Source organism: Lampetra planeri, chromosome 5 (assembly GCF_965212315.1).
Source record: "Lampetra planeri chromosome 5, kcLamPlan1.2.h2, whole genome shotgun sequence".
In the NCBI taxonomy this organism is placed as follows: Eukaryota; Metazoa; Chordata; class Hyperoartia; order Petromyzontiformes; family Petromyzontidae; genus Lampetra; species Lampetra planeri.
The window spans coordinates 22,875,091-22,902,749 of NC_136111.1; the positions used below are offsets into that span (position 1 = coordinate 22,875,091).

The 27,659-nt window shown below is 44.7% G+C and overlaps 2 protein-coding genes across 6 annotated transcripts in view; both read right to left on the minus strand.

The window, feature by feature from the left end:
- Positions 1–334: 334 nt before the first annotated feature.
- On the minus strand, positions 335–4,009 carry LOC144719161 (fatty acid-binding protein, brain-like). Its single transcript, XM_078595033.1, has 4 exons — positions 3,810–4,009; positions 2,162–2,334; positions 659–760; positions 335–525 (listed from the first exon to the last, which is right to left on the minus strand). Exons 1-4 carry the CDS (start codon positions 3,880–3,882, stop codon positions 478–480), a joined length of 396 nt encoding a protein of 131 aa, XP_078451159.1. The 5' UTR covers positions 3,883–4,009; the 3' UTR covers positions 335–477.
- A 739-nt stretch (positions 4,010–4,748) lies between these two features.
- The window catches only part of LOC144719162 (phosphatase and actin regulator 4-like), a 33,864-nt gene continuing 10,953 nt past the window's right edge, over positions 4,749–27,659 (minus strand). For 3 of the 5 annotated variants that reach the window (XM_078595036.1, XM_078595035.1, XM_078595034.1), the window contains 11 exons: positions 21,161–21,331; positions 19,896–19,976; positions 18,582–19,112; positions 16,037–16,228; positions 14,563–15,270; positions 13,723–13,879; positions 13,172–13,227; positions 12,568–12,632; positions 11,738–11,878; positions 10,478–10,554; positions 4,749–9,506 (listed from right to left, as the gene is read on the minus strand). In XM_078595036.1, the coding sequence (XP_078451162.1) occupies positions 9,491–9,506; positions 10,478–10,554; positions 11,738–11,878; positions 12,568–12,632; positions 13,172–13,227; positions 13,723–13,879; positions 14,563–15,270; positions 16,037–16,228; positions 18,582–19,112; positions 19,896–19,976; positions 21,161–21,331 (2,195 nt within the window). In that variant the 3' untranslated portion in view covers positions 4,749–9,490. The remainder of the gene's footprint in view (positions 9,507–10,477; positions 10,555–11,737; positions 11,879–12,567; positions 12,633–13,171; positions 13,228–13,722; positions 13,880–14,562; positions 15,271–16,036; positions 16,229–18,581; positions 19,113–19,895; positions 19,977–21,160; positions 21,332–27,659) is intronic. The other 2 variants (XM_078595037.1, XM_078595038.1) reach the window with 2 other exon arrangements.

Sequence of the window (27,659 nt, forward strand, 5' to 3'; positions counted from 1 at the left end):
TTTCCCTTTCTATTGAATTGTTGTAACAAGTGTAGTAGTGCTAAATGTTGCTTCTGAGATACTGGTTGATGCTTTGACATTTTTACAATATCTAGTTTCGAAGTGGGTGCTGGATTCTTGTTTTGCTTTAGTCCGTGTATTATTCCGTGTATTATGTAACTCGATTCTGAGTTTGTAGCCGGCTGGTGAGATATATGAATCTGAGACACGAGGAAGTTTTTATACCTGATAAAAAAATATCACATAACCTTCAGACCAGACTGCGAGAATCATTAACTATATTATTTCATTATAAAACCTACCCACACTCAAAACGTCTGCAGACAACAACACATTACAATGAAATGTACTTTATTATGAATTCATCATGTAAATTGCTATCCAGTACATATGCAGGATTATAACCACATCAAAGCAGACTACACATCGGCTGCATCTCCCCGAACCATCAGCTCTTCAATGGCACAAGGTAGGCGGCTACTTCTCATAAGTCCGGACACACTCCACGTCACCAATTCTACAGGTCTGGGAGAAAGAAATCAAATATACAGAGAAAACGTTAGTACGAACCACAAATAAACTACGTTGACAATCTACGCAACGGAACCAGACGGAATGTGCTTTTTGAAAATGCATTAACGGCAAAAGGGTGGCTTACCAAAATTAGCTTTCCATCTTTCAACTCCCTCGTCAAGATGGACTCCTTGTTGTCCCACTTTTGTACTTGCACGAGTCTGTCCCCTTGCATGGATATGACGGACTGTGACGGAGACGGATGATCGTTAATGGCGGAACGCAATCGCTCCACCCTCATCCATCACTCTATTAAAAAATAAAAAACTGCTCCATCAAATTCACAAACGCTAAAGGGCTCTTTTTTTTCTCCACACATCTGGCTGTCGGCTGATGATGCTGGTTGTTTTAATTACTGACGAAACGTCGAACTCGAATTGTAAATGTTGTGGATTTACTCCCCAACACACCGGTGTGCTGTATTAGTAACGATTTCGCATGTTTTACTTACATGACAAGCCTTACTAATTGGCTGTGTCGGGTGGTGGCGGGTGTAGTGACACATTTATATTTACACATTCTAACCTCCAAAAAAACATCTTATAGCCTAAGGGCTGCGTGACATTAAAGTGAAACTTTCTATTGTACTGCCCGAAAAAAAACTTCCACGGCACTTAATGTTTCCGAAAAGTAATGCTCGACAGCGTGGAGAAATAAATACTCTGCTTTGAAGACAAATCAGTCTCTTCGAATGTATCTTGTTCAAAGTTCATCATAAAAAAACATTAAGACATGGAAAAAGTTCAGAATATTGGACAAAGAAAATTACAAATAATTTCCCTCTGGAGCCGGTCCCCCCCTCCCCCCACATCACAAGCGAGATGACTCATCTCAAAACGATGAATACCCCGTCATGTTTACTGCATGTAATTAAATTCTCACTAACGGCACTTGCCTGACAGTCTACACGGTTATGCGGGGGGACCTTGAACGGTGTATTTGTACACCGTCAACATTTAAAGATTTGCTGAGAACTCGAGACTCAGTGACTGTGTCACCTTCTCGACCCTTACCAATGCTAAACCTTGCCGCATGGGAGAAAACAGGTTAGCATAATCATTAGAAGGCGCCTTTGTCGTTGTGTGCTTGGTTGGGACTCAAACCCACGACGGGCGGACATGAGCTTACTCTAAAGCACCACGTGGAACATGCCGACAATGTAACTGCAGCAACAAAACTGATGCACATCCAGGGGGGGGGGAGAAATTGGCTCCATCGAGAAACTAATTTGTATTTTTTTTGTCCAATATTCTGAACTTTTAAATTAGTATCATTTGTATTACTAAAGCAGACAATGTTTGTGTGAATGTCACAGAAGCCTTCAGCGTCCAGTATGCAATGTCCCGCGACCCTCGCATACAGCAGCAGCATCGCCGTACAGCGGTGACATGTGATCCGCTGAACCTCTCACAATCTGCTGCGTCATGACAAGCAAACGTGGACCCTCCACGGCACACTGATGGACGCGTGTCACAAGAAGTCGGCCCACGTGCAGTGCTGGGCCCTGGCTGCGTGTGCACGGGCAAACGTTGAGTGTCAAATACGAGAGACGTGGGCAGCTGTGGGTACAAATTCAGAGGGAACTCACCTGGACCTCTCTGCCATCCGCAGTCGTCTCCTTGAACTCCTCGCCCAGTTTGCAGACAACCTCCGAGTTCTTGAAGGAGCTCATGGTCTTGATGGTAATGTTTTCTCCATCCGAAATGATCTCCTGTGTGGGTTTGGTCATGTTTCCGATCTTCCTCACGGTAAAGGAGATTCCTGCAAAACGCAAAAGAGCCGCATGATTGGATTCCTTCCGGCCACAATACAGGCACCCAACAAACATGGAACGTTGGACGAACGTTGGGCCACCGGTTTTAACCTCATGCCAACGTCGGCCCAACGTGGCACGTTTACTGGGTGTCATTGTAATTGTAAACGCAGTGCACGTGTCATGGATGCAACCGCACGACATGACCGGTGGGTGCCAACTGCTGTGCGGAAAGATCGAACACTGGAGACCGAAAATCCACATTTGCAGTATTCATGGTGGAGCGGTAGCGCAGTGGTTAGCGCACCGCGCCGTGCAGCCAGGCGGTCATCGTCCGTGGCTAACATCAGGGGCGAGTGGATATCTGAACCGGTCCTGGGAACGCTCTTCACCAGCCCGCACTGACCAGCGTGGTGAAGTATGGTCAAACAACCCCCACGGCGTGAGGAGACAGCCTTCATCCGTCAGCGGATGTTCCAAGTCATACCGCAGCCCGTGCAGCCGTCAATTTGTAACACGACGGACGGACGTCATGGAGCATTCGCCACTGGTGTTACCCGTGGCCGAACCCGGGTTTGCAGGAGGGCTGGACGATTTGGGGAAAATATCTAATTGCGATTTTTCTGACAGATATCGATGGCGATTTGATTTGCGATTACAAATTTTTTTTAAGTCAAGCTTCAGTTCAATATTCACTGCGTAATAGATTGAAAACATGTGATGGAGCATTACCACATGATACCATCAAAATATGAACTGCTCTATATATTCTAATGCAAGGATGAGAACTTAACATATATTAATTGCCTCCAACATGTATTAAACAATTGTTAAATTCAATAAATAAAATTATAATATTAAAAAATAAAACAATTCCAACAACAATGTAATAGGACTTTTTTTTAAAATCTCAAAACATCGCATTGTTTTGAATTGCGATCTCGATTTGAAATCGATTAATCGTTCAGCCCCTAGTTTGCAGGTGCGTATCGCGTTGCGCTCACCACTGCGCCACCGCTCCCCCGCTAGGGCGGCACAGCGTGGAACACAGCGAACGAAACAATCCGCCACGAAACCGTCATCCAGCAGTGGATCGACAGAAGCGCGGCCGCGCGTACCCAGCGAATTGTGAAATGCAGCGTCAACGTCCCGCACAAAGCAACTTGCAGCATCGCAGCACCTCGGTACCGTGCGTATGTCTGCACGTGTGAGTCTATCGGCCTATTGGCTCCTCCACACACACACACCAAGCATCATCAAGCAGCATTTGTTTACAAAGCAAAGCTGTGGACCGGCTTCGGGGCCCACCTTTGCTTTCGTCGACAGTGTCAAGCCCGTTCAGGCAACCGCCTCTGGATTCGCAGCCGTTATTTGGCCAAGAGAACTTCCACATTTTTTTTCTTCCACATAGACCCCAGGGCACCCCCAATCAACATTCACAAGCAATGCAATAGCGTCCACACTGCTCGTGGATGTCGCTTACCTATGGCTTTCATGTAGTTGTCGAAGTTGACGCTGTTCGTCAGCCTCCACGTGCCGCAGTACGCCTCCACCATGATTGCGAGCGCGAGGTATTGATAGGTGCTGAGTAAGTAGTACAAACACTGCCTGTGCAGTATCGATCACGACTGGATTGCGGTATCGCAAAGTCCACATGCTTTTAAAGACCCACTGAACTCCCCATTGGCCATTCGGGACCGCCCCGCCCGTTCCCATTGGCCTGTGGTGGTGGGTGACCACGCTTCTCTCTCGCTCTCCCTGGCTGAAACCACGTTGTAGTTGGATATCGATTGATTTCCACGTGAACTCTAACGATACTTGCACATCTATTGCAATAGATTCGTGCGCGTAAAAATGCACGGTTTTCGTTTCATACAGGTCGCATGCGCATTTGCTCACGTTTATCTTGGGCCCGACGTTTCCACCCTGCCTTTGACATGTCATTCTGATTTCGATTTAAAGCTTTCGTGACTGCAGGGATTCATCTTCTTGGTTCTTTCGGTAAAGTCACGTAGAATGGAAATAATAAAATAATAAAAATAAAACATAATAAAATAATTCTTACGACGTTTCGGCCACAACGCAAGCAGCCGTCCTCAGGTGACTTTACCGAAAGAACCAAGAAGATGTCATTCTGAGTTTTAATGAAAAGTTAACGGTAACATTTCGAATTAAAGCTTTCTGAATCTAGACGCCGTCTTTCCGACAGATCTGTTCTTCACCTGAGGACGGCTGCTTGCGTTGTGGCCGAAACGTCGTGAGAATTATTTTATTATGTTTTAGTTTTATTATTTTATTATTTCCCTTCTACGTGACTTCACCGAAAGAACCAAGAAGAAGTTAACGGTAACTAAAAAAAAACTGGACACCATTAATAAAATGCCGCCACCTACAGGTCATATGAAAGGTTCAACGACAGCAAGACAGGAAAGCGACCAGTTTATTTTTTTTAACAAGCACACCATTACATTTCCGAAATACAATCATGAAAGCAGAAAACCGGCATAAGCCAAGTATTTCTGGAAAGCACACCCCTATTCCTCTTATAACTAAGTGCTAAAAAAATTACAAACATTCTGACATCATAGAATTCAAAGAGGCGTTTGCAGGTTTTGTGTTGACAACATAACGGTGATAGACTTAAGACTCGATTTTGGTAAATGTTTTACTCTGCACGTACTCCAATGAGCATAGTTTTCCCTGCAGGTGTAATTGTTAACAATTTGTACATGAAGATTCCTCTGAACGTGGGGCAATATATATTACAAAATTACATTTCGTGGTTTATTAGCAAAACGTGTACGATTTTGTTTTTACAAATTATCAATCTTTTAAAATAATATTTTTTTCATAAATTGTATGCAGTTTTAAAAAAAATTGGCACGTACAAGCTACTACAAATAAGTTATTCTAAAAATACTACGATCGTTTTTTTAATGCCATTGTAGTGTCCTGGTTAATACATGGCCTCACACAAACTGGAGTCATCAATGAACATTCTCAATCATAACGAACGCATTCTCAAGTCATGTGTAGGGTCGTCAGACCAATGTTACATCGCATAATACTACATATCCTCTTTACATTCTTATTCTAAATAAATGCGCTTACATGGCCATCAGCAAGTGTGCTTCCACAGTATTACATGCAACTTAAAATGACAAGTGAATGCGAGTTCCTCTACAAAATAAAACACTGAGATAATACGTATTTTTGACACCGTATAACCGCAGGCCAAATGCAAATACATGCAGAGATGGTATATCAAGTACAATTTTAAAAAAGCTATATAAAACTCAAAACTTGTTATTTTCTGGTCTATCTATAAAAGTTTCCATAAAGCACTGGATTCTACAGGCAAACTAAGTTTGTACACAGACATATTTACAAGTTACATCTTTAAAACGAAACTTAAAAATATCGGTAAAACAATATTTGAAATGCAAGGTATACGTGACAGCTCAAATGGGGGGAGGTACATTCAAAAAATAAAAAACGATGCATTTTCACCCGTTATTAAAATAGACCTCACAGCTGCCGTTCCCCACATGTTATCAGTCGCAATTTGGCCCAAATAGAATCAGCCACTTTTACTCTCAGCTTTGTCGAACAACCTTGAGTGCAGAAATGCACCTTCACCACACTCAATCAGAAGCTCCACTCTGGAACCCCCAAACTCGTCTTGCCCAGTACAATAACGCACAGCTAGCAGCTTGCGAGCTTTACGCTTTCAAAAGGTAAGGAAAATCATCCATTAATTTTACTTCCTAGCGATTCTTTTTCAAAACTCGCATATGAAATCAATTTGCCAGAATTAGTGCGTCCAATTATTTTTCGATTTCAAGCTTTCGTGACTGCAGGGATTCATATTCTTGGTTCTTTCAGTAAAATCACGTAGAAGGGAAATAATACAATAATAAAAATAAAACAATAAATACAATTCTCACGACGTTTCGATTGCAACACAAGAAATCGATTGCAACACAAGCAATCATCATCAGGTGTGAAAACCTGATGATTGCTTGTGTTGCAATCAAAACATCGTGAGAATTTTATTGTTTAATTATTATTTTATTATTTCCCTTCTACGTGACGTTACCGAAAGAACCAAGAATACGTCCAATTATTGTTTTAAACGGGCACCTGCCCTGCCATCATCACAATCACCCGCAGACCGATTCCACCATTCTCAGTAAATTACAAATGTACCGCAGTGCTCCCGTTCCCCGAGATTACCTGGCTGTCACCAAGGACCTGTCTGTCACGAAGGACCACAACGATGTGATTGAGACATTTTAAGTCACCAAACGGAGTTGTACTGGATAAAAGGGTGCAGTCAAGATGCATACAATTGTTGTTTGGTAACATTCAGCAGTATATTACACCAAAACGATAGCCAGCGTTTACAAACTGGCTTGAGGCATCACCAAGCTGTCTTAGTTTGCGTAATACATTTAGAAAAACGCAAAGCAACATAAGGCATTTTGTATGTATGTGTGTATGTATGTGTGTATGTATGTGTGTGTATGTGTGTGTATGTGTGTATGTATGTGTGTATGTATGTGTGTATGTATGTGTGTATGTATGTGTGTATGTATGTGTGTATGTATGTATGTGTATGTGTGTATGTATGTGTATGTATGTGTGTATGTATGTGTGTATGTATGTGTGTGTGTATGTGTGTGTATGTATGTGTGTATGTATGTGTGTATGTATGTGTGTATGTATGTGTGTATGTATGTGTGTATGTATGTGTGTATGTTTGTGTGTATGTATGTGTGTGTGTATGTGTGTATGTATGTGTGTGTGTATGTATGTGTGTATGTATGTGTATGTATGTGTGTGCATGTGTGTATGTATGTGTGTATGTATGTGTGTATGTATGTTTGTATGTATGTGTGTATGTATGTGTGTGTGTATGTGTGTATGTATGTATAACTTATTTTCACCGCATGTAGCCAAGCGTGCTAATCATACAAGCCAAGATGAACCAGGCCCCAATCTTGCCAATATCCACTTGGCATTGTGAATAGAAAACTGTCAAAACATTTTCAACATTTACTTAAAAACGGATCATGACCATTTCAGAAACCCATACAAGTCACCATAGTCGTGTATCATTAACAAAGACATCGGTGTTAAAATAGAGATAGCTGAAAAAATAATCCACTACATCAGTGTAAAGGATATTTCATAAAGCAATGCACATGTTCGTGGAGGTAAAAGAGCGACATCGAATAAAACAAACATTCAGAATGCCGGTGTTTAAACATGAGCGTATTTTTCAGTGTGTTAGAAAATCACCACATTGTTTAATGTCCGTAAATATTAACAAATGAGCACTTACAAATGTCCATGCCAATATATTAACTTAATTTTAAATGTCTATGAAAAAAGGCACTCAAAGGACTCTTAAATCAATTTTATTATAAAGTGGGTCACTACCAATCTATATTATACACACTTCTGCAAACTCTATACCGATGTCAGTCAAATGAAAATCTCTCCGATGACAATTTTAAACATTTATTTTACGCTTTGCAGTGTTTACACACCAGATAAACTGTACAGTCCGTTATATTCAACATTGACTGCTGTCGTCTTGACCAGCGACTCTCAACTGCAGTCATCACAAAGCAGCAGGGTGCAACTTTGCCCTGATTAATTACCAAGGTGCGTGCAGTGGCCTCAGCTGCATACGAATAGAAAAAAAGATTTGGTAATCGCGAATCGGCTGGGCAGGAGCTGAGAAACACCGGTCGAGACAGTCATGAAAGGCGAATGATGATGAGCGTACCCTTTCCCCACTGTCGAGCATATACATGGTAATATACCAGTTCACATACAAATGCAAAACCAGCACACCTGTTTAACCACCTGTGCGGCCACAGCATACCGAATGTTACTACAACGAAGAATGACTTCATCGAATGCATTTGCAGATTCACAAAGCCGATACCCTCCAACAGCGGTTCCCAATCTGGAGTTCGCAAAGCTGTGTGGGGAATGATCCGCCCAACTTGCTGCATATTCACATTGCTTCTTCTCTCACAAAACACCACACGGTGCCCCGCGAACATCTGTTGAGGGTTGACGGGTGCACGTGGGTCCAGAAAAAGTTGGGAGCCACTGCCCTAGAGGGTGTTAGGGCTAAGGGTTGGATGTGGTGGGCTAAGGCTACGGGGCTAGCCTTGATAATGCGCAAAGGAACCCTAAATAGCCGCACACTTGCTGCCGTGCGTTAAATTCCACGAGGGAAAGTTGTCATAGTGAAAGAGTTCTGCATTACAGCACATCATCGACACCTTTGTTTAGGGACAAGAGCAGTGGTAGAAACATTGTTCTAGGAAAACTTGAATGCTCATTCAGTGCAAGCGTTTGGAGACCGTGTACCAGAATAGCGCTTTCTAAACGTCTACCTATATACAGTATATTATTAAACATTCACTTTTGTATTTGTTAACACTCATCAGATATATTAATTCTGACTCAGTCGGTTTAACAATAGCCTCTTAAGGTTTAGGATACAAATTGTCTATGTTTACCTGTATATCATGTACTTTAAGTGCAGGCTTTATTCAAGTTTAATTATTTAAAAAAAATCTAATTATTTTCTTCCAAATATCGTACCCAGCAGTGGTAGTGACATCAGGAGTCATAAAATACACTGACAGATTTTTTAATCGATAACCTCAATTAAAGCGAATGTGACTGCCACATGGCACATTGTATTTATTATTCATAATTTCAGGCATGTTACAGGAAGTAAGTTTGTTTCCTAATACAAAATGTTACATTTTTAAACGTTTCAAAACTACATGCAGTTATTTTGTTTAATAATGAAACTAACCCGATGCTTTCAGTGTTATACGTTTTAAAAAAAATAATCGATCAATAAAACATAAATAAAAAAGCTTCCTCATGAGGCTAAGAGGATGGCTCCAGGGTCAGTTGCCATCTTTAGTGTGTGTCAGTGCATGGGGCCCACAGAAGGGAACAAAGCGCATGGGGCACCACGGCGGTCCGTGGAGATCCACCGCACCGGGAGCTCATCCCCCGCTTCTCCCCTCCACGTCCAAGCGGCACGGAGCAGGAGGACCCCCCCCCCCCCCTTCATCACAGTCTCACATTGAAGGGTACTCATGCTGCTGGCTCCAGCCCCCGTCACGGTTTGTGAAATCTGCACGGACAGAAAACAGCCCAGTCGGTCAATTCGCTCTCGACCACCACGGCCCGGTGCGTCGATTCACGATGACCTCCCTCTCTATGGCCTCGTCTCGAGCGCCATGGTCAGGAGCAGCGGAGAGACATTGGCACTTTCATGGATCCAGCATTGGCGAGCGCGACCGCGAGGTCTCGGCCTGGTCCGCGAGGGACCTCTGCCTGATCTCACATTAATGGCGAGCTTCGGGGCTTCTACGCTCAACCAAGCCCCACGGATAGACAGGCACCCAACTTGGCACTCAATGTAACAAATACCGCTATGGGTGTATTCTCGTGTTACGTGTTTATATCCGTATGTGCGGGGCTTTTTAAAAAAAAGCATCTCTTGAGTTAATTTGAAACTCTTTGGTGGATTTCGCACTCAAAGCATTTTAATTGCCATGTACGCGTATAGTTTTCACAACGAACGATTAAGTTGTAGTACAGTTTATAGAGTGCACATCAACATTAAAAAGACACCACGAGTACATACTTTAAATACTGGAGGACACAAATGTGTGCACCTGACCCTTATGAAGTAAATGAAACATGTGTGCCAAATATGATGCAAGATAAAGTTGTTAAAACTCATGACTTTGTGTTTCCACAAGATTAAGCAATGTCTGCATAACATTTATGGCCGATGAACCAGGGTAGTGGAATATTGGTTATTTATTTACTTATATGGTTGCCATGAGTGTGTAAATTGACACATGCGTGGAAAACAAAGGAGAGAGACCCACGCCACTGTGGAGATGGCGCAATGAGGTCAGTTTACATGCAGCAGCAGCAGCAAGATGGATTGTGCGACGTTTGCAGGGCGGAGGAACAGCGTGGCAGACTGACGCTGGTGACCATGCTGGAAGATTGATGGACAACGGGTAACAACAATTTCTGTACACCCCGTGTGTATACTCTGCACGCAATAAACACAGACGGGGTGCTGACCTGGTGAACATTCTGCTCTCTTCATGCACCTCCATCTCCGTGCTCTTGAACGTATTCAGCTCGCTTCGAATGGCAGCCTGGGAACACGGGGTCAACACGGCAACATTGCAGATTGACCCAGCCTGTTTGTCCGTGCCGTTCTACCGTCAGCATTTGCCAACACAAGAGGTGGCCTGGTGGCTCAGAGGTGAGAGCCATAACTAAGATCCAAGTAGCCACCTGTTATTAAACTGAGTGTCCACGTGTCGTGAGCGTAGCAAGTTGACGGTTTGAGCCCCGGCACCAATTTGTTTCTGCACTTAATTATCCTTCAAATTGTACCTCTGAGAATTCAAATTTTAATTTGACGGTCACGCTGCGAATAATCATTTAATATGGCAGAGCAGGTGGGAATTGGTGCCATCTCCTACTGTGTGGATCAGATCACTTTCAGGGATGTCAGAGGCCGCTCAATGTGCTCTCCGTTGCCGTGGGCCGTTCTCCAAGGAAGAGCCACCGCTGCTCTGCAAGAGCCCTGAATGGATCCATTGTCTCATGGCATGACACCAATGGCAAGATGTAAACTACCTCACCTGGTATACAGGAGGTCATGGGTTCGATCTCGACCCTGACACCTGCTGTATATTTGGAGTTTGTACGTTCTCCCGGTGGTCACATGGATTTTTCTCTGGGTCCTCGGGTTTTTCTCCCATTTAGAAACACGCGTTTAAGAGTATTTTGATGCTATGAATTCCCACGCGACAAGCCACTTCGTTGAGCTGTCATTTGTGGCCAGGTCGTGTCTGAAAAAGATCTATACAGCTCAGTTGGGGCCTTACCTGGTAAAATAGAAAATAAGTTAAAACAATTTCGATTTAAAGCTTTCGTGACTGCAGGGATTCATATTCTTGGTTCTTTCGGTAAAGTCATGTAGAAGGGAAATAATAAAATAATAAAAATATAAAACTATCAAAATTATCACGACGTTTCGACTGCAACAAAAGCAATCATCATCAGGTGTGAAATCCACAGCAAGAAAACAGAAAAACCGCCACTTTTTCAAATTTTCTTGCTGTGGATTTCACACCTGATGATGATTGCGTGTGTTGCAGTCGAAACGTCGTGAGAATTTTAATTGTTTTATATAATTTTTATTTTATTATTTCCCTTCTATGTGACTTTACCAAAAGAACCAAGAATAAGTTAAAAACAGTAAAATTGGTGGAAAATTACTAAAAATAAACACAAACATCCAAGGTGAGAGCAGGGCTTGCGCTGTACCTTGTCGGCGGACGTGAGCCTTGTCCACGGTTTGTCGCCTTTGCGGTCGTAATCCTGGGCCTCGGCCACCTCCACGTAGTCGTTGAAGTGGAGCAGGATCTTCTTCTCACGCAGCTCCTCCACTGTCGGTCTCATGCTCAACTGCACAACGCAACATGGGGAGAAGAGGGCGAGGGGAGGGGGGGGGAGGAGAGGTCACTCGAATGGGACAAATGCCTCGCGCACAATCTAATGCAAGCTTTAACACACGCTGTAGATCTGATGCGCTCTACCTTAAAAAGAAAACTGCCACAGTGGGACATTCACCTCTTGGGGGTGTAAAGATGTTTGACTTAAGGTGGAGTTCAAGAAATCATCCTGGAAAATGCCTCCTCAACTCCAACATAAGATGGGCAACATAACAAAAGCAGTACTCGGAGAGTGGTAGCTTAACAGACAGGTCTAGGATTGTGAAATCCCTTGTGCAGGACAACCACCAGAGACCGTTGATCCACGTGCCCACTGTTTCTGCACAGAGTCTCAGTCGCATTAACACCCCGCTAAATACACCACATTGCCCTGTGCAAGCCAACCACACCAAAAACACCGGGAGAGTTGTGGCTACCGCTCATTGCTCTGGAAGTCAGCAACCACCACACGACAACATGGGCTTATTGAGCAATCGTGCATTATTCACAAATTGAAGCACAGGATGCAGTGGCGTCCTCGACATTCCAGAGCTAAATATGAGAGCCCGCTATTTAACCAGGCAGGTCAATCCATGCATAAAGTGACCGTTTAAAAGCGTTAGGGCTCTCCCTTGCTCTCTGCGTTCGAGGCTAAGCACCCACCTTCCGCGTGAGCCTGCGCTTGAGCTCCTGTTTCGCCTCTTGCTGCTCGTCCTCATTCACCACCGCTGGCGGCAAAACACAACAACATAATTAATTCATGTCAGCGCAAACATTTTGCTTCACAAAAATGATTCTGAGATTAATTCGTAGAAATATTTCAAATGAGAAAAATGGCCGAACGGCGGTTTTCTGACTGCTGCAGATGTTCGTGGTTCAAACCCAGCAGCCGCCTTGGTTAATACTGCCGGTGTATTAACCAAACAATATGCACAGTCTGTTTCACAGTGCACATTAAAAATCCGGTGACGTTATTTTAAAAGACAAGTATGCCGTGTGTGCCAACATCATGGTCAAAATTTGAAAAAGTATCTGTAAATTGCTAAATTACTGAATTGGGTAAAACCACAAAGCATCATGGCCCCCTGGCTAGCAGACAATATCCATCTTTCAAATTAAGTGCCTTTGTAATAGCCTTGTGCTATGAGGTGTAAACACAACATTTACTAAGTTGTGATTTTTACAATAAAAAAAATAATCAGTGGATTGTTAAATTACGAAGGAACAAGTGTGGCTCCATTGTACTCGCTGGAAGTGAAGCGCATACGTTTCAGGATGTTTCGTTGCAGCAACTCGGCAGCAGACGGTCTCTGGCTCAGGCGTCTGGGAAAACACAGAGAGCACTGGTGACGGCAAGTCCAGGCCTCCCTCGCACAAGGACAGCAGCACACTGTGTCCGTAACACTTTCTTACCAGCGGCAGCATCCACGTCTCTCAGCATATCGTGGCATGCCAGCCAGTTCAGTTTAGTAACTACTGTAGAATTGTATTGTGCGTTTGGCTTGTGATTTTTAGTGGTTTACGTGGCGGATTTTACGTTACCGTTATGCACCCATGTCTCGCCCACCGACGTTGAAATTGTCGGGATGGATGGAATATTAATAACCTTCCAAGGCTGTACACGTAAGCTAAATTCGGTGTACTTGTAAGTACTGGGGTTTTTGTAAAAAAGAAAAGAAAAAGATATGCCTGGACACTTCACCATGCAGTTTGCACACAAATATCTCCAAGGGCAGTGTACATCACAAACTCAGAGCACCGCCTGGCCTCGTCATTCAAAAACACAGCCCAGCCGCTGTCACGCGTTGGGCTCCGTACCGGGTCAAGGTGTTGCCGATATTCATGCGCATCTTCAGCCGCTCAAGGTCTGCCTGCCCAGGGGAGAGGTTCTTGTTCTCCTGATCCTTGGAGGAGGATTGCTGGCCAATTAAGATTGCGAGAGAGTCTTTGCGTGCGACCTTGCTTGCAAATGCACCTGCGAGACACGTGTTGGATCATTGTGGTGAGCTGCAGCATATGTTGGCGACTTGTGAACATCTTAATTAAGAGAGTTGTTTGCAGGCATTTCAATTTGAAACATTGTCATTTTTCTACGATTAAGTCCTTCCGTTCACAATCCATGCAACAAATTGTTTGTGCAAGAATAAATTAATTTCAATTCATGGAAATGTTATGCAAGTAATGAACGAGTAGAAACAACTTTACAAACTAGAAAGAACAAATGTGAAACAATACGAATGAGATGGAGAGAAACGAGATGAAAATAACATACCCCGAATTGACAATTATTTAAGGGGTGAATCATTTAATGCCTTCTGAAATGATACGTTAAGTTATGTTTACCTCCATTAGCAGGGATTGTCTCCAATGACTCAATAACACATTGCAACTAATGACACTACTAGCAATACATATCTGTGTTTATAATGAGGCTTAAGCGATTGAAAGTGACCAGTGTCGGTGTAACTTCCTACACCGTCTCAGGACTGCCAGCAGAGGTGAGCAATTCCCCACGCTCAATTGAGAAGGAAGAAACTTAGCAATTTATACTTCACAAGCAAAAATATTAAATCATGGCTATCATGAGCACATGTCAGGTGACGACTCATAAACCATTGAAAAGTGATGTTAAATCAATACAAAATTAAATTTTCATACTTGTGATTGGTACATCCTCCTCTTCCCCCTCCTCATCGTTCTTGTAGAGAATCGGGCCATCGTCGGAATCGGAATCCGACTGAGAGTGATCAGCATCCCCCTGCGTGGCCGCCTCTCCCCCTCTTTCTTCTTCGTCGCCGCCGCTGTCGTCGTGATGATCGTCGTCGCCCGCCTCGTCGGGCACCGGCTCCGGGGCCTTCACCACCACCTTCCGCCCCGGCGGCGGCGGCGGCCCGAATTTGAGCAGCTTATTCAGCTCGCTGCTGAAGTTCTTGGGCTGAGACTGCAGCAGCAGACCCTGGGGTTCGCACGAGTGGCCGGACGGCGTCGACTCCTGCGAGGGCGAGGGAGGCTGGCAGGGCGTCGGGGCGTGGTGGGTGTCGCTGGGGTGACCTGGCGGCACGCGGTGATGCGTGGCGGGCGAGCGTGGCTGCGCGTGGTACACGTGCGATTTACTGGGCAGCTTGGGGGAGTCGGTGCTCTGAGGCCGCATCGAGGCGGGTGGTTTAGGGTGGACGGCCGGAGGCGCAAACGGAGGAGGAGGCTCCTCGGGTTCCGAGAGGTTTTCGCAGTCTGGATGTGGCGGATGGCTCTGATCCTGTGGACGCGAGGATTCATTGCGTCTGGGAATGCCTGACGCGTTCACAGAGACCTTCTTCGGAGGAACTGGAGGGGCCACCGATGGCAATGGGGCTGCGGTCGAATCCCCTGCAAAAGAAAATAAACGTGCCACGCATTCCGTTCACTTACAGTAAATGACAGGTGTGATAATGGAGACTTCATACAGTTTTAATTCAACATTGCTCTTGGAAAATACATTTCCTGAACAAGAACATTCCAGCATTGGTACCTCATTTTCCAGTAAAAAATATGATATTTGTTTTTTTACCCTTTTATCTGGCAACAAAACTGACACCTTTTTTATGAGGAGTCATGTTTGCATAGACCACAATACCTGTAGTCATAATGCAAACAAAAAACATAACTCTGATAATGTATACACTGTCCTTGAAGTTGATTGGTCCACACCCGAGACAGCTTTCCTTAGAGCCCAGTCTCACATGGGTTGGACCAGATGACGCCAAAAGGCGCACAACTCAAAGACAATGCACCATCATAGTATGAGAGCTCGGGGTAAGCATTTACACCATTGGTACCTCATTTGCCAGTAAAAAATATGATAATTGTTTTTTTGTTTGCATTATGAATGCAGGTATTGTGGTCTATGCAAACATGACTCCTCGTAAAAAACGTGTCAGTTTTGTTGCCAGATAAAAGGGCAAAAAACCAATTATCAACAAGAACATTATTACATCATCCGATTTCATTTGAAATGTAAAAGTATAAAACGTCAAGCTTAAGCGAACTTCACATTGCCAGACGTTAGCGGTACAATAAACGTTTTACGACAAACATCGTGAAGGCTCGAAATCCCGGCCGTGTGCGCGAGCGCTTCGAGGCAAGGTCCACTCACCGGCGTGGCCGTCAAACCCGGAGGAGGTTGACTTAGGGGGCAAAGGCGGAGGTGGAGAAGTGATACGGGAAGGCAAGCTGCCCATCAGTGAGCTAGGATTGGGGGAGAATGATTTTTGAGGTAACAGGGGAGGACCATTCCCCGCCTGGGTGCGTGGGAACGTCCCCCACGCAGGGCCACCGCCGTTCGCTTCTGCGTGAGGGGTGGCGGCGTCAGGGAAGAGGCGGGGGGGGGGGAGCGTTAAGGGAGTTGGAAGGAGTTGGGCAGAAAATGCAGGGGAGGGGGGAAAGGGTGAGTGAGGATTAGTAGGAGAGATACCAGAACCAGACTACACCAAAAAGCACCACAGAACAAGCAGAATCCCAAACTATCTGCAGAGACTCCCATGCAAAACAGTGATGTAAAGTCTTTACTATTAAACTGTTAATACGATAGGCTGAATTGTATTCCCCAGTCACAGCTAGCATCAGTGGCGAGTGAGAGACAAAACATCGACACGCCTCTCTCTCTAAAATGTAGCAATCTTTGGAATTACGTAATCAACCAGGTGGGGTGTTGACTGTTGTGTTGGCCGACTCTCTTTGTTGCATTGCATTATATTTCCAAGTTTACTATGTTTGTTTTCTCATTCATTTGTACCAGGTGATGATGGTTGATTGTGTTGCAATCGAAACATCGTATTCTATTATTATTTAATTTCATTTATTTCTACGTGACTTTATCGAAAGAACCAAAGAGTAATTCCTGCAGTCACGAAAGCTTCGAATCTAGTTTTAATCTCCTGTAATTCAAATGCGTGGAACAAAAGCCAACACCAATTTCACTGCAGAGATTACAAAACGCACTGTATTGTTGTAATTACCCAACTCCTGCATGAGTGGTTATGCTTTCATTAGGCTACAGATTGTCTCAGCAGATAGCCTATTGATTCTGCAAAAACTCTTTTGTATGTTGAAAATCCCATTATCCGTATCGATATGGAGGGCATTATAATATAATCTTGTTAACCGCGTTTATCCACGGAAAGTTCCCATTAATCTGAGCGGGAAAGCACATTTGCTGGCGACTTATATGTACAAAGGCGCGGATAACGGGAAAAAATACGCATGCGGATAATATTACCTTGGGCTCTACTCATTCATAAACACGGATGACATAGCTGTTTGACATAGGGATACGGATAAGAGGAGTTCATTGTATTGTCATGCATTCAGTACTCAAAGATACCATCACCAAACAATAAACCAAACAAAATCACCACAACAGGGTGACATATAAACAACATTACCATGTGAATACCTACCATGTGCCGTTATTCTATTGCTATGTGGGGGGATACCAAAGTGAGTGTAGTTATAATTGGGAGGTCAAGCTATAGAATCCAAATATAATAATTATTGTTTTCATATTCATGCTTTCCAAATCCGGTTCTGGGCCACCCCTTCACCAACCCACATGAAGTAGCGTGGTGAAGTATGGTCAAACAACCCCAGTAACGAATGCAGCATGGGGGGGGGGCAGGCCTACATCCATCAATACAACAACACGGGGCTGAAAATAATTGTCATTAATTTAATTCACGCTCCACTGCTGTGCCACTGCCAGATGGGATGCGAGACGGGATTGGTTTAGCCGGAGACGGGGAGTGAAGCCGTTCGCGTAGCAGTGTCTATTTCTTTCCACGAGGGGGTGCTACGCAAAGTAAATTTGTAAAGTATCAGATGTTATTGGTCCACGATACATCACCCTAACCCAGGCCCAAAGACTTGCTCATTTCCTTGCCTTTACAGAATGCGTTTGTTCACTATGCAAGCGTATACAATTCCAGATGTTGTATTGTTGTCTTTACAAAATGATAAGATAAATATATATTGAATGTCTACATTTGCTCAAATAACCACCGCAGTTTAAAATCAGATGTTATTTCTTCTATCAGAGCTGCAAAGCCTCAGTTTTAAGTATGCAATGGAGGGTCACAATTACAACCACTGACCACCATACACAATATAACATGATCGCCATCACAAATTCCCTATGAACTGTACACCGATGTCTCTCGCTTGCGCTGCTGACCATTTGCTTTATATACGAGGCTACATGGTATTCTGTTGAAAGGGCAGAAAATCAACAAAATCACAAAGGACCTCTTAGGAGCCTTCAGAGAAGTTTGGCCCCATGTCAAGCACGTTGCCGTGCTACATTTGTAACTAAAACAGCTGTACAATGTCTGCTAACGCTACTATTCTGCGATCGCAACTCAAACAGGTGCAACTACGGTGATGAAAATCAAAGCGTAGAGACAACAGGAGATAAACACTCGGTGCATTATTTTTCAATCGGCGCATCACATACGGGCCCTCTTGGAGACACCGTTTCATTCGACCCCAAACTGGCCTCAACCACCTGTAGTGCTTCAACGAGGCCACATAAATCCACTCAATTTAATTAAACATGCATTGTAAGTGCAAAGCCATCACCAGGGCACTATTACCCGTCCCGTGCTTCTAAAGTGACATCAACGCGTGTGCCAGGCAGTTGCTCTCACCGGGGGCCTTGCTCTGCCTCCGCTCTTCCGCACGCTCGGCCCTCTTCGTCTCGCCACTCACGGCAACGTCCCCTTCTGCCGCAGGGCCAACGTGGATGGACGTCCTGGGGCAGGGGACCGGTTTGACCGCAGGGACGCTAACGAGGGCGGCCGGTGGCGCGGCTTCTCCTCCGGCAGCCTTGGGCTCGGCACTCTTGGCTCCGCCGGGCTCAGCGGCGGCGGTAGTAGCGGCGGCGGCAGCGGCGGTGGCGGCACCGAGGGCTGATTTGCGGTCGACTTGGAGTCGCGCGTGCGCCGGGAGCGGGAGGGCCACGGATGCCCGCATGGACGGTCCCGGCGAAGGCTTCTCAGCCACGATGTACGGCTCAGATTTGGGCCGGACCTCCGCTGGGGAGGGCTGCGGCTCCGGCTGCTCGAGTCCATGCTGGGTTTCCGCTTCCTCCCGACTCTTCACGTGCCCGTTGCCAAGCTCCTGCTGCTCCGGCTTTTCTGGCTCCTCCTCGGGAAGGCTCGGCAACACGGATGGAATCCCTGTTACCGGCAGAGAGGAGCAGTTTCCCACACATACAATCGTGTCTAGAGACCAATGCTGCATGCATTTTTGCGTATTAATTTGATCCCTAATGTTATTTGAATTTCACCCTTTAGTCACTCCTGTATTTTACAAAGCGGTGACTCGTGGGAACTTAACATCCTCGAATTATGAAGCTTATATTACGCGTTATCCCACACATGGTACACACACTGCTGCTCAAGCCGCTATTGGCAGAGGCCTCCTCCTATTGAGAATCATCTTCCCTGTACTTGAACAATGATTATAAAGGTTATAAGTAGGGGGCAGGTGGCAATTCTTACCTCTCATGTCATCAACACAGGGGATGATGTGCGACTAACCAAACAAATTATTTGGCGATACTGCATCAGCAGTGGTGCACAAGCACAAACACCAAAGAAAACCCAACACGTTTGTCTATAACACTGTGGCCTTCATGGGAAAATATTAAATATGTGGCATTTAGAGCAATGGCCTTCTACATCGCACACTGTATCAAGAATGGCCTTTGCCAGAAACTTCGCCGATTAGGTTTTTCTTTTTACTTTTACGGCAGTGTTATTCACGAACGTGTTGCGTTTTAATTCTCCCTTCTGTAGGACTACCGGTCAATGTATTGTCTCGTATTCAACAAACGGCTTCGTAACCAATCACATCCAAGGCTGCATATAGTGTGTACGTGCGGAGGACAAGTTTGTTGACGTTCGGTCTGCGATAGACACTGAGAGAAGGCCACGAGTCGGGCATCGCTCCGAGCATACCAGTTTCCGGAGAATCCTGCAGGAGGCCTTTCTTGATCAGCTCCTCCCGAGGCAACCTCGTCGAAATCTTTCTCTCCAACTCTGCCAACCATAGAGCCAAAAAGAGACAGAATCATGCGGAGATTAATTTTAATTCGATTAACCCGTCGACCTGTGCCTCCTATTTATAGACATGGCCAAGGCACCATCTGCAGCTGTGCATTCAATACGGGCAACATTTTCTATTTTTGAAAGGGGACTTAAAAACAAGCAGGCCTTCCGACAGAAAAATCAAGGCCGATTAGATTACACTTCTTTGGAACCTGCTAAAAACATTCTAAGACAATTCACTTTCTTTGGAAACACTCCAAAGCACTACATCTTGAACTATTACACAAGGAAACAATATATATGCTGTACAATAGATTGTTTATTGTAACGGAGTGGCCGCCAGAGAATGAAACATGCCCGAGAGAATGACCACTGAGGCAATGGAGAGATGAAATCAGTTTGTGTGCCAGTCCTGGATGGATTGTTACATCGCAAGATCGGGAAAGGTGGTGGTGGATTGGGGAGGCCTTGATCCAGCAGCAGTGGATTGACCATGGCTGATGATGATGAGACGTTATGAAGGGGAGCACTGACGCAGTTGTTAGCGCACTATGCTAGAAACCCAGCACACTGTCAGTGGTGAATGAGACCCGAACAGGTCCTGGGTCCTCCATTCACCAACCCACATTGACCAGTGTAGTGAAGTATGGTCAAGTAATCCCCACGACCGGCATGCCGTGGAGAGGCCTTAACCCAGCCGTGGATTGGCAAAGAGCTGTTTATTATATATATGTTAGTTTAGACTGCCAATGCTCGTGGGAGCAAGGAGACACTTTGTCTTATATCGCGCACGTACATTTTACAGTCTAATACTGTGGTATAAATACCCAGCAGAGAGCAGTGCAACAAAATATGTTGTCTTCACTCGCCACCATCAACCCGCACTACCAGCATGGAGGATGGTCAAATAACCCCGATGGCCAGCACGGCCTGGAACGGCCCTAATCCAGTAATGGACTGACAAAAGGGCTGTCTGTACGTGTTTGTCCAACACTTGCACACAAAGCCATCCATACGCGAGGGAAAATATTGTATCCAATCGTTTCATTTGCTTGGCTACGTCAAGTAATAAGAGGGTCTCGTGAACACAAATTTGCCCAGATAATTTCGTGGCCCAATCCCAAACAAATCCATTGCAAATCGTGTGAGAGCAACGTTCATTCGGCAGCCCTTACCAGCCGAGGTCTCCTCGAACTTCTGACTGTGCTTCTTCTTTTTCCACTTCCAGTGGAAGAGTTTGCTCAGGCCGCTGGCGAGCTTGCTCTTGCGCCGCGCGGGCGGCGTCTCGGCCTGCGCGACCCCGTGGGGGTCTGCCTGCGTGGCCACCGCCCGGGAGCCTTCCTCTGCTGCAGCGAAACATCCAGCGGACGAGGAGGGACAAGGGCGCGGCGGGACAGAACAGGGGGCTCAGACGGCGTCCACCTCACGCCGAAACTTTTTTTGTTATTTTACCAGGGTAAGGCCCACTGAGCTATGTAGCCGTTTTGCAGAAGCGACGTGGCTATCAGAAATGATAGCTCAGCGAAGCGGCTTATTTTCACGTGGAAATTTATAGCGGCCAAATACTCTAAACGTGGTTTTTCTAAATGTGGAGAGAAAAACCAGAGGACCCGGAAGAAAATCCATGCGACCACAGGGAGAGAAACGCAAACTTTAAATATACAGCAGGCGTCAGGGTCAGGGTCGAACCAACGACATCCTGCATACTCGGCGAGGTAGTTAACATCTTGCCACCGTGGCGCCCAAGCTAGTGGCAGGCATTCCACAATTCCAGGTCAGGGGCAAATGTACCCATGTGACGACTGTTGACTTGCATTCACCGTGGTGTTCATTTGATCAAACCTGGAGGGATGATGGGTTGAGCCAAACCCCAAGCAAGATATGAACTCAGAACCTTCCGATTGCGAGCCGTTTCGTATGACCGCTGACCCACCTGGTGGGTAAGTGCTGTAACACGCATGCCGTGTGTCAGCACACACGCATGCCGTGTGTCAGCACACACGCATGCCGTGTGTCAGCACACACGCATGCCGTGTCAGCACACACGCATGCCGTGTGTCAGCACACACGCATGCCGTGTGTCAGCACACACGCATGCCGTGTGACAGCACACACGCATGCCGTGTGTCAGCACACACGCATGCCGTGTGACAGCACACACGCATGCCGTGTGTCAGCACACACGCATGCCATGTGTCAGTGGCGAGGTTTTATTCACTTGTATGGCGGGACAGAATACAGCAAGCCAGGCAGAACAAACAGCTGTCAGAAACTAATTCTTCTCCCTTTTCATGGATATTACCGTCACGTTTTTTTTATTTACCACGTTTACATTTGACTCTTTCATTGAAGTGCCATTAATTAGGGGAGAAAAGTCATTTTTGAAATCAACAGGATATAAACACGTATATGTCCTTCAGAAAAAAATGCGATATTGTATATTTTAAAATATATTTTTGGACACTATATGTTTCTGATTACAGTACATAGTGCAAGTGCATTTTGGACACAGTGAATATGTTAAGTCGAAATCAGTTGCAAGTGATGAATTCTATCGAATGGATTCTTCATTGAAAAAAGGTGCAGTTACTAAACTCACACGAATGCATCTTGATTCAAACAAGAGTAATGATTATCTGCTTGCCGACAGCACAACGCATCAATTGCATCATTGCCCTGGAGTAAAGCTGAACGTGTCAACACGGAGGTCTGTTCAATAGGCGATGTTGTCACTGCCAGGGGGAAGGTTCAACTTCACGCACCCATGGCAACCAGAAGCAGCCTTGTGTTTTCATTTCATATCATGTACACAAGCAACCATTACAAATGTGTGCCTGCCCACACTGCATCACCTGATATTATGCAATTTCAAGTATTATGCATAATGCTGTTGTATAGGGCCAATATACTTGCAATTTACCTGTATACATTACTGTATAACTATATATTGCACTATAAATACAATAACAAATAAACATGGTATAAGATTCAAGGTGAGCATTGCACACTCTTTTTCTTTCAAATGGCGTTTTGAGGTATTGCAACAGATTACAAATCGATGTCTAGATGTGATATCCATTCGACTGCTTCAGGACATTGTGCACATACGACTGCATGCAGAGGGGATTCCCCCCTTCCAATGGTAAAACGTCGTACAGTATCGTATAAAGTTAAAACAAACAAACACTTAAACAAATTAGCAACCAGCGGCACTGAGCAATCATCCACGTGGGAGTTCACAAGTGGCCCAGTGAAGTGACAACGCGTTGAGGACGCGCGAGGGGCACTTCTGGCAGATGTCCCTTCTCAACCACACGTCGTCGAGGGGGAGGACGTCAATGCTCGCGATCCTCCTCCACAACCTCAAGTGTTGACACTCCAGCATCAACACTGTGCTGCTCACAAGCTCCGAGCAGCGGTAGATTCTCTGCTCACCTCTTCTTCGCTCGCATCACTTGTCACGGAGCTATCGACCCTCCTTTCGCCGTATTCTCCGGATTGAGTCCCGTTTACTTTTCTCCCCCTGCATTTTTTTTTACTTTAATGCATCAGCGGCGTCTTGGAATCAGGCAGTTGTGAGCGTGTGTGTGTGACCAGATTTGTATGACTTTATGGACACCGGGCACAGGTTTGGGATGTGTCTTAGTTTCCGGAGCGTTTTGTAATAATCTGGAAAAAAAACAGCGCTGTATATGCACCTATCATCTGCAAAAACTAATCCAGATGTCCAAGCGGATATATTTGGAGATAAGTGCAGATAGCAGGAAGAATATCACAACTTTGGGGACTCCTCTCATATCTGAAATAATGTAGATAAACGTATCCACGAGGAGAAGGGCCTCTGAAAAACATACTACACTGTAGCGTCAAAGTACAAAATGACTCCTTGGTTCTTTCGGAAAAGTTACGTAGAAAGAAAATAAAATAAATAATATAATACGACAATATGTGTGTGTCCATGTGTGTGTCTGTGTTGTCTCTCTCTGCTTGTGTATCTGTCTGTCTGTCTCCGTGTCTGTGTTTTGTCTCTCTCAAATTTAGCAATCTTTGGAAGAACGTAATCAACCGGGTAGGGTGTTGGCTGTTGTGTCAGCTGACTCTGTGTTGTGTCACATTGTATTTCTAAGTTTACTAGGTTTGTTTTCTACCTGATGACGATTGCTTGTGTTGCAATCGAAACGTCGTATTCTATTATTTAATTTATTTTCTTTCTACGTCACTTTATCGAAAGAACCAAAGAGTAATTCCTGCAGTCACGAAAGCTTCAAATCAAGTTTTTACAAAATTAGTATTGCCTCTGGAGTGATGTATTTAGTTTGCTAAGTGACAGACATAACCTTATCCTTTTACAACTGTAATCAATTCATCTCTGAACAGGCCATTTAAAATCATTTTTTAAGTGTTTCCACCTCTGCTATTTTTGTTGAGTTTTTTCTGGTATTTTTCTGAAGAAACCGAAAGGCGGGTCCCGCCGTAAGAAACCACTGCCTTCGCAGAACTCAGCATTTGGCACAATAGGTTTCTGCTGAAGGTCGCAGATTTTCACGCAAGATTTTAAATGAATCAAAAACAATACAAGTCAGTGATGCATGAGAGTCATTGGTGAAAACCACTGGACTGACAACACTTTGCTTTTTTTATTTATGGAAAATATAAGCACATTTTCCCATATGCATCAGGAGCTAGAATTTTACATTGAGATTCACCATTCCATTCTTTTTTTTGTTAAATAGCATTCCACACTCAGTCAAATCGGAAGCGAACTACATTTTCTTCAGGTTAAGTTACATCTCAACCCAAAACTACAAGAGATTAACTTTTTAACATTTTTATCTGAAATGCAATTTTCCTAAAATCTCAATTATTTTACTAAGCTTTCATTGTTCAAGATAAATGCTCCATGTAATTGTCTGAGAAATTAAAGCATTCTGTGAATCTTTGACAAAATGGTCAAAACATTGGAATTACAATTCTGGAGCGTATTTGTTTGAATGTCTGATGTTTAGAGATGTATGTCTGCATGTTTACGCTTCTGAGCATTCAATCCTGACATTCGTATGAGGTCTACGAAGCAAGCCCAATATTTTCACATGATTTTGTAAAACTCATTCTCATGCAGTTTCATATGCACATTGTTGGCAGATGGGTCTCCTCTAAAGGCTGTTCTAAGGAGGCCATCTAGAGAGGTGTCTTGGCCTACTCTTCCAGGGTGGTCAGACATCTTGAAAGTGATTCAAATATCACGTACACATTGTGAATTTTAAAAATATCTGTTGTGCTATATGCTGGTGCAAGTTTAATCGCTGTTAAACTAGGTGAGAACAAACGGTCCCGGTTGAAAATACACGCAAACATTTGGGTCACAACGAGAACAGTAGTGTTTATTTAAGTACCTGGCTACGCTTATAAGGCATGTAAAACATAGTAGGGCAATGCCTGTTTAAAAGGTAACCGATTAAGAATGACTGCAATCTCTAAAGGAGGAGCATCCGTCACTCAAGCTGTGTATGCAACCTGCACCTTGATCACGATTATCATTGCCATGGTAATTCCACTGCTAGAAGGCCTTCCCAAGTTGCAGCAAGCATTCCACACCGAGGACAACGGCATACAACTTGACGTACAGTTGAGTTACCCTGCACGCACTCTCTCTCTCTCTCAGGCTTCCTAGCAAACCATCATTCACGTGGCCTTGCCGCTATGACACAAACTCACGCAGACTCGCCGTCAGTTCTCGCATACCCCATCTAACTATTTGCATACAAGGGTCTCGGACATTCAACAATGAACATTCAATGTGGTGCACATGTACCACGAGTGCCTGCTGATGGGCTACTGATAAACATGTGTGCCCTAAAACTTCATAGCTGCGTTATGGTTGCACAATTTTAAATGGCAATAAAAATGCATAGGTGCACTGTATACTGCGAGCATATACAGAGGCCCATAACTGGGGGCAAGGTGAAATACTAACCCCGACAATCAACATGATTACTCATTGCAGTGATTGCTACTTTGACCTATACTCAAAAGAGCAGTCTTTATTTAGCAATGCGGCTAACACAGAGATTCACACTGAGGGCACTGCATTTGTCACCCACATTATCAGCCCCTGCTGGAGGAAGGCCACTCAAAACCGCCGGCATCTCTCACGCACGGTCCCACGGTGCAACAATCCATCCAGCACCTGCTCACAAGCTTGTTTCATCGCTCCGTCTCCCTTCTGTGGTGAAATTACTCTCTGGCACGTTGCGGCGATGTGGCTGCCACTACATCGTGAGAGTTGACCACCGGTCATCGTACCTTCATGTGAGGTGTCCTGGCCAAGCCCCCCCTCTTAATTTGTTTTTAACAATCAGTGAGTACAATGTCTCTTTCTGTCTCTCAGTCTAATTCCAACGGTGGGCCTGTCCATGATTATTGTGCACTTCCAGTTTTTGTTCGTTTCGTTGTCAATGTTTCTGATCCATGTCATTCGAAAGTCAAACACGATTATTCATTACTGTGGTGTTCAAAGGGCACATTGGTAAGCCGTTGCTTTTCATTGCGAAATTCACTTTTCCCAAATCGCCTGCTCTTGTCTGTCCCTTTACAGCAACAGCTCTAGATTTGAAAAAATATAAATTCTGCGTGTCTTTTCAGTTGTTTCGGCAAATTGCAGACAACCGCTTTCACACTGAGACGAAATTAATTTATGATAGCCAAGTATTTTCAACGAACAACAGCCACTGTGCCAAGTCAACCACGTCTATTTTTACAGGTCAGCTGTCAATATGAGCATACTGGGGCACGTGGGTGACCCAGAGACATAATCGCGGATATTAATTTTATCCGATAGCCATGCCAATATATAGGCTGTTGGCATACATAGACTACGTATATGGGACACACGCACAACAGTCCAAAATAAAATAAAAATGATCTTGCACGCATAATTCATATCAAGCAATAGAAAAGCCTCATCACACCGTCTGCATTGGGTGCTGCTAACCACCACTGGTCATCCAGAATCAGTGGTGGCATTTCCACATTCCTATGCCAGAATGCAGTGTGTGTCCACATAGCAACCGACCTCTCCTGGCTTCCACTTGTGCTGTGAAATGTGACGACGTGGGGTTGCTAATTTTACCAGTCCGAGAGTGAAGAAGTGTTGACCAGACCTTCGCGTGCACAGTACATTAGCACGTCAATGTTTACACATGGGCTATTACGTGTTCACCATGTATGCGTCAATTGACACCCGGGACACCCTTGCAAATGAGACGTTCCATCTGAAGATATTTGCCAGTTTAAATCCTGGTATTTTGTGATTAGCGAACCCCGCAGGATTTGGCGTGATGTTTGATATGCGCTACATCCCTGCACACGCGGCTAACGGACTCGACCTGAGGCTTCAGTGCTGATGATGCCAGTGGCACTTGAATGGTGTGGGACACGTTGCTTTCCCTCTAATTCTTCGCTACTCAGGGTCTGCAATATTATGATTTATTCTCTGTAATGTTCTCTTTCACCAAGGTCCTTTGCGGGTCATTCTCGTAAAACCCGTGTAAAAAATCTCAATCTATTAATAAACAAAGTAACCACGCAGTCCTGAATACTGCACTCCAAAGTCGTAAACACTCAATTACGGCATGCAAAGAAAGAATGACCACCGCTTAAAATCCAAATACCAAC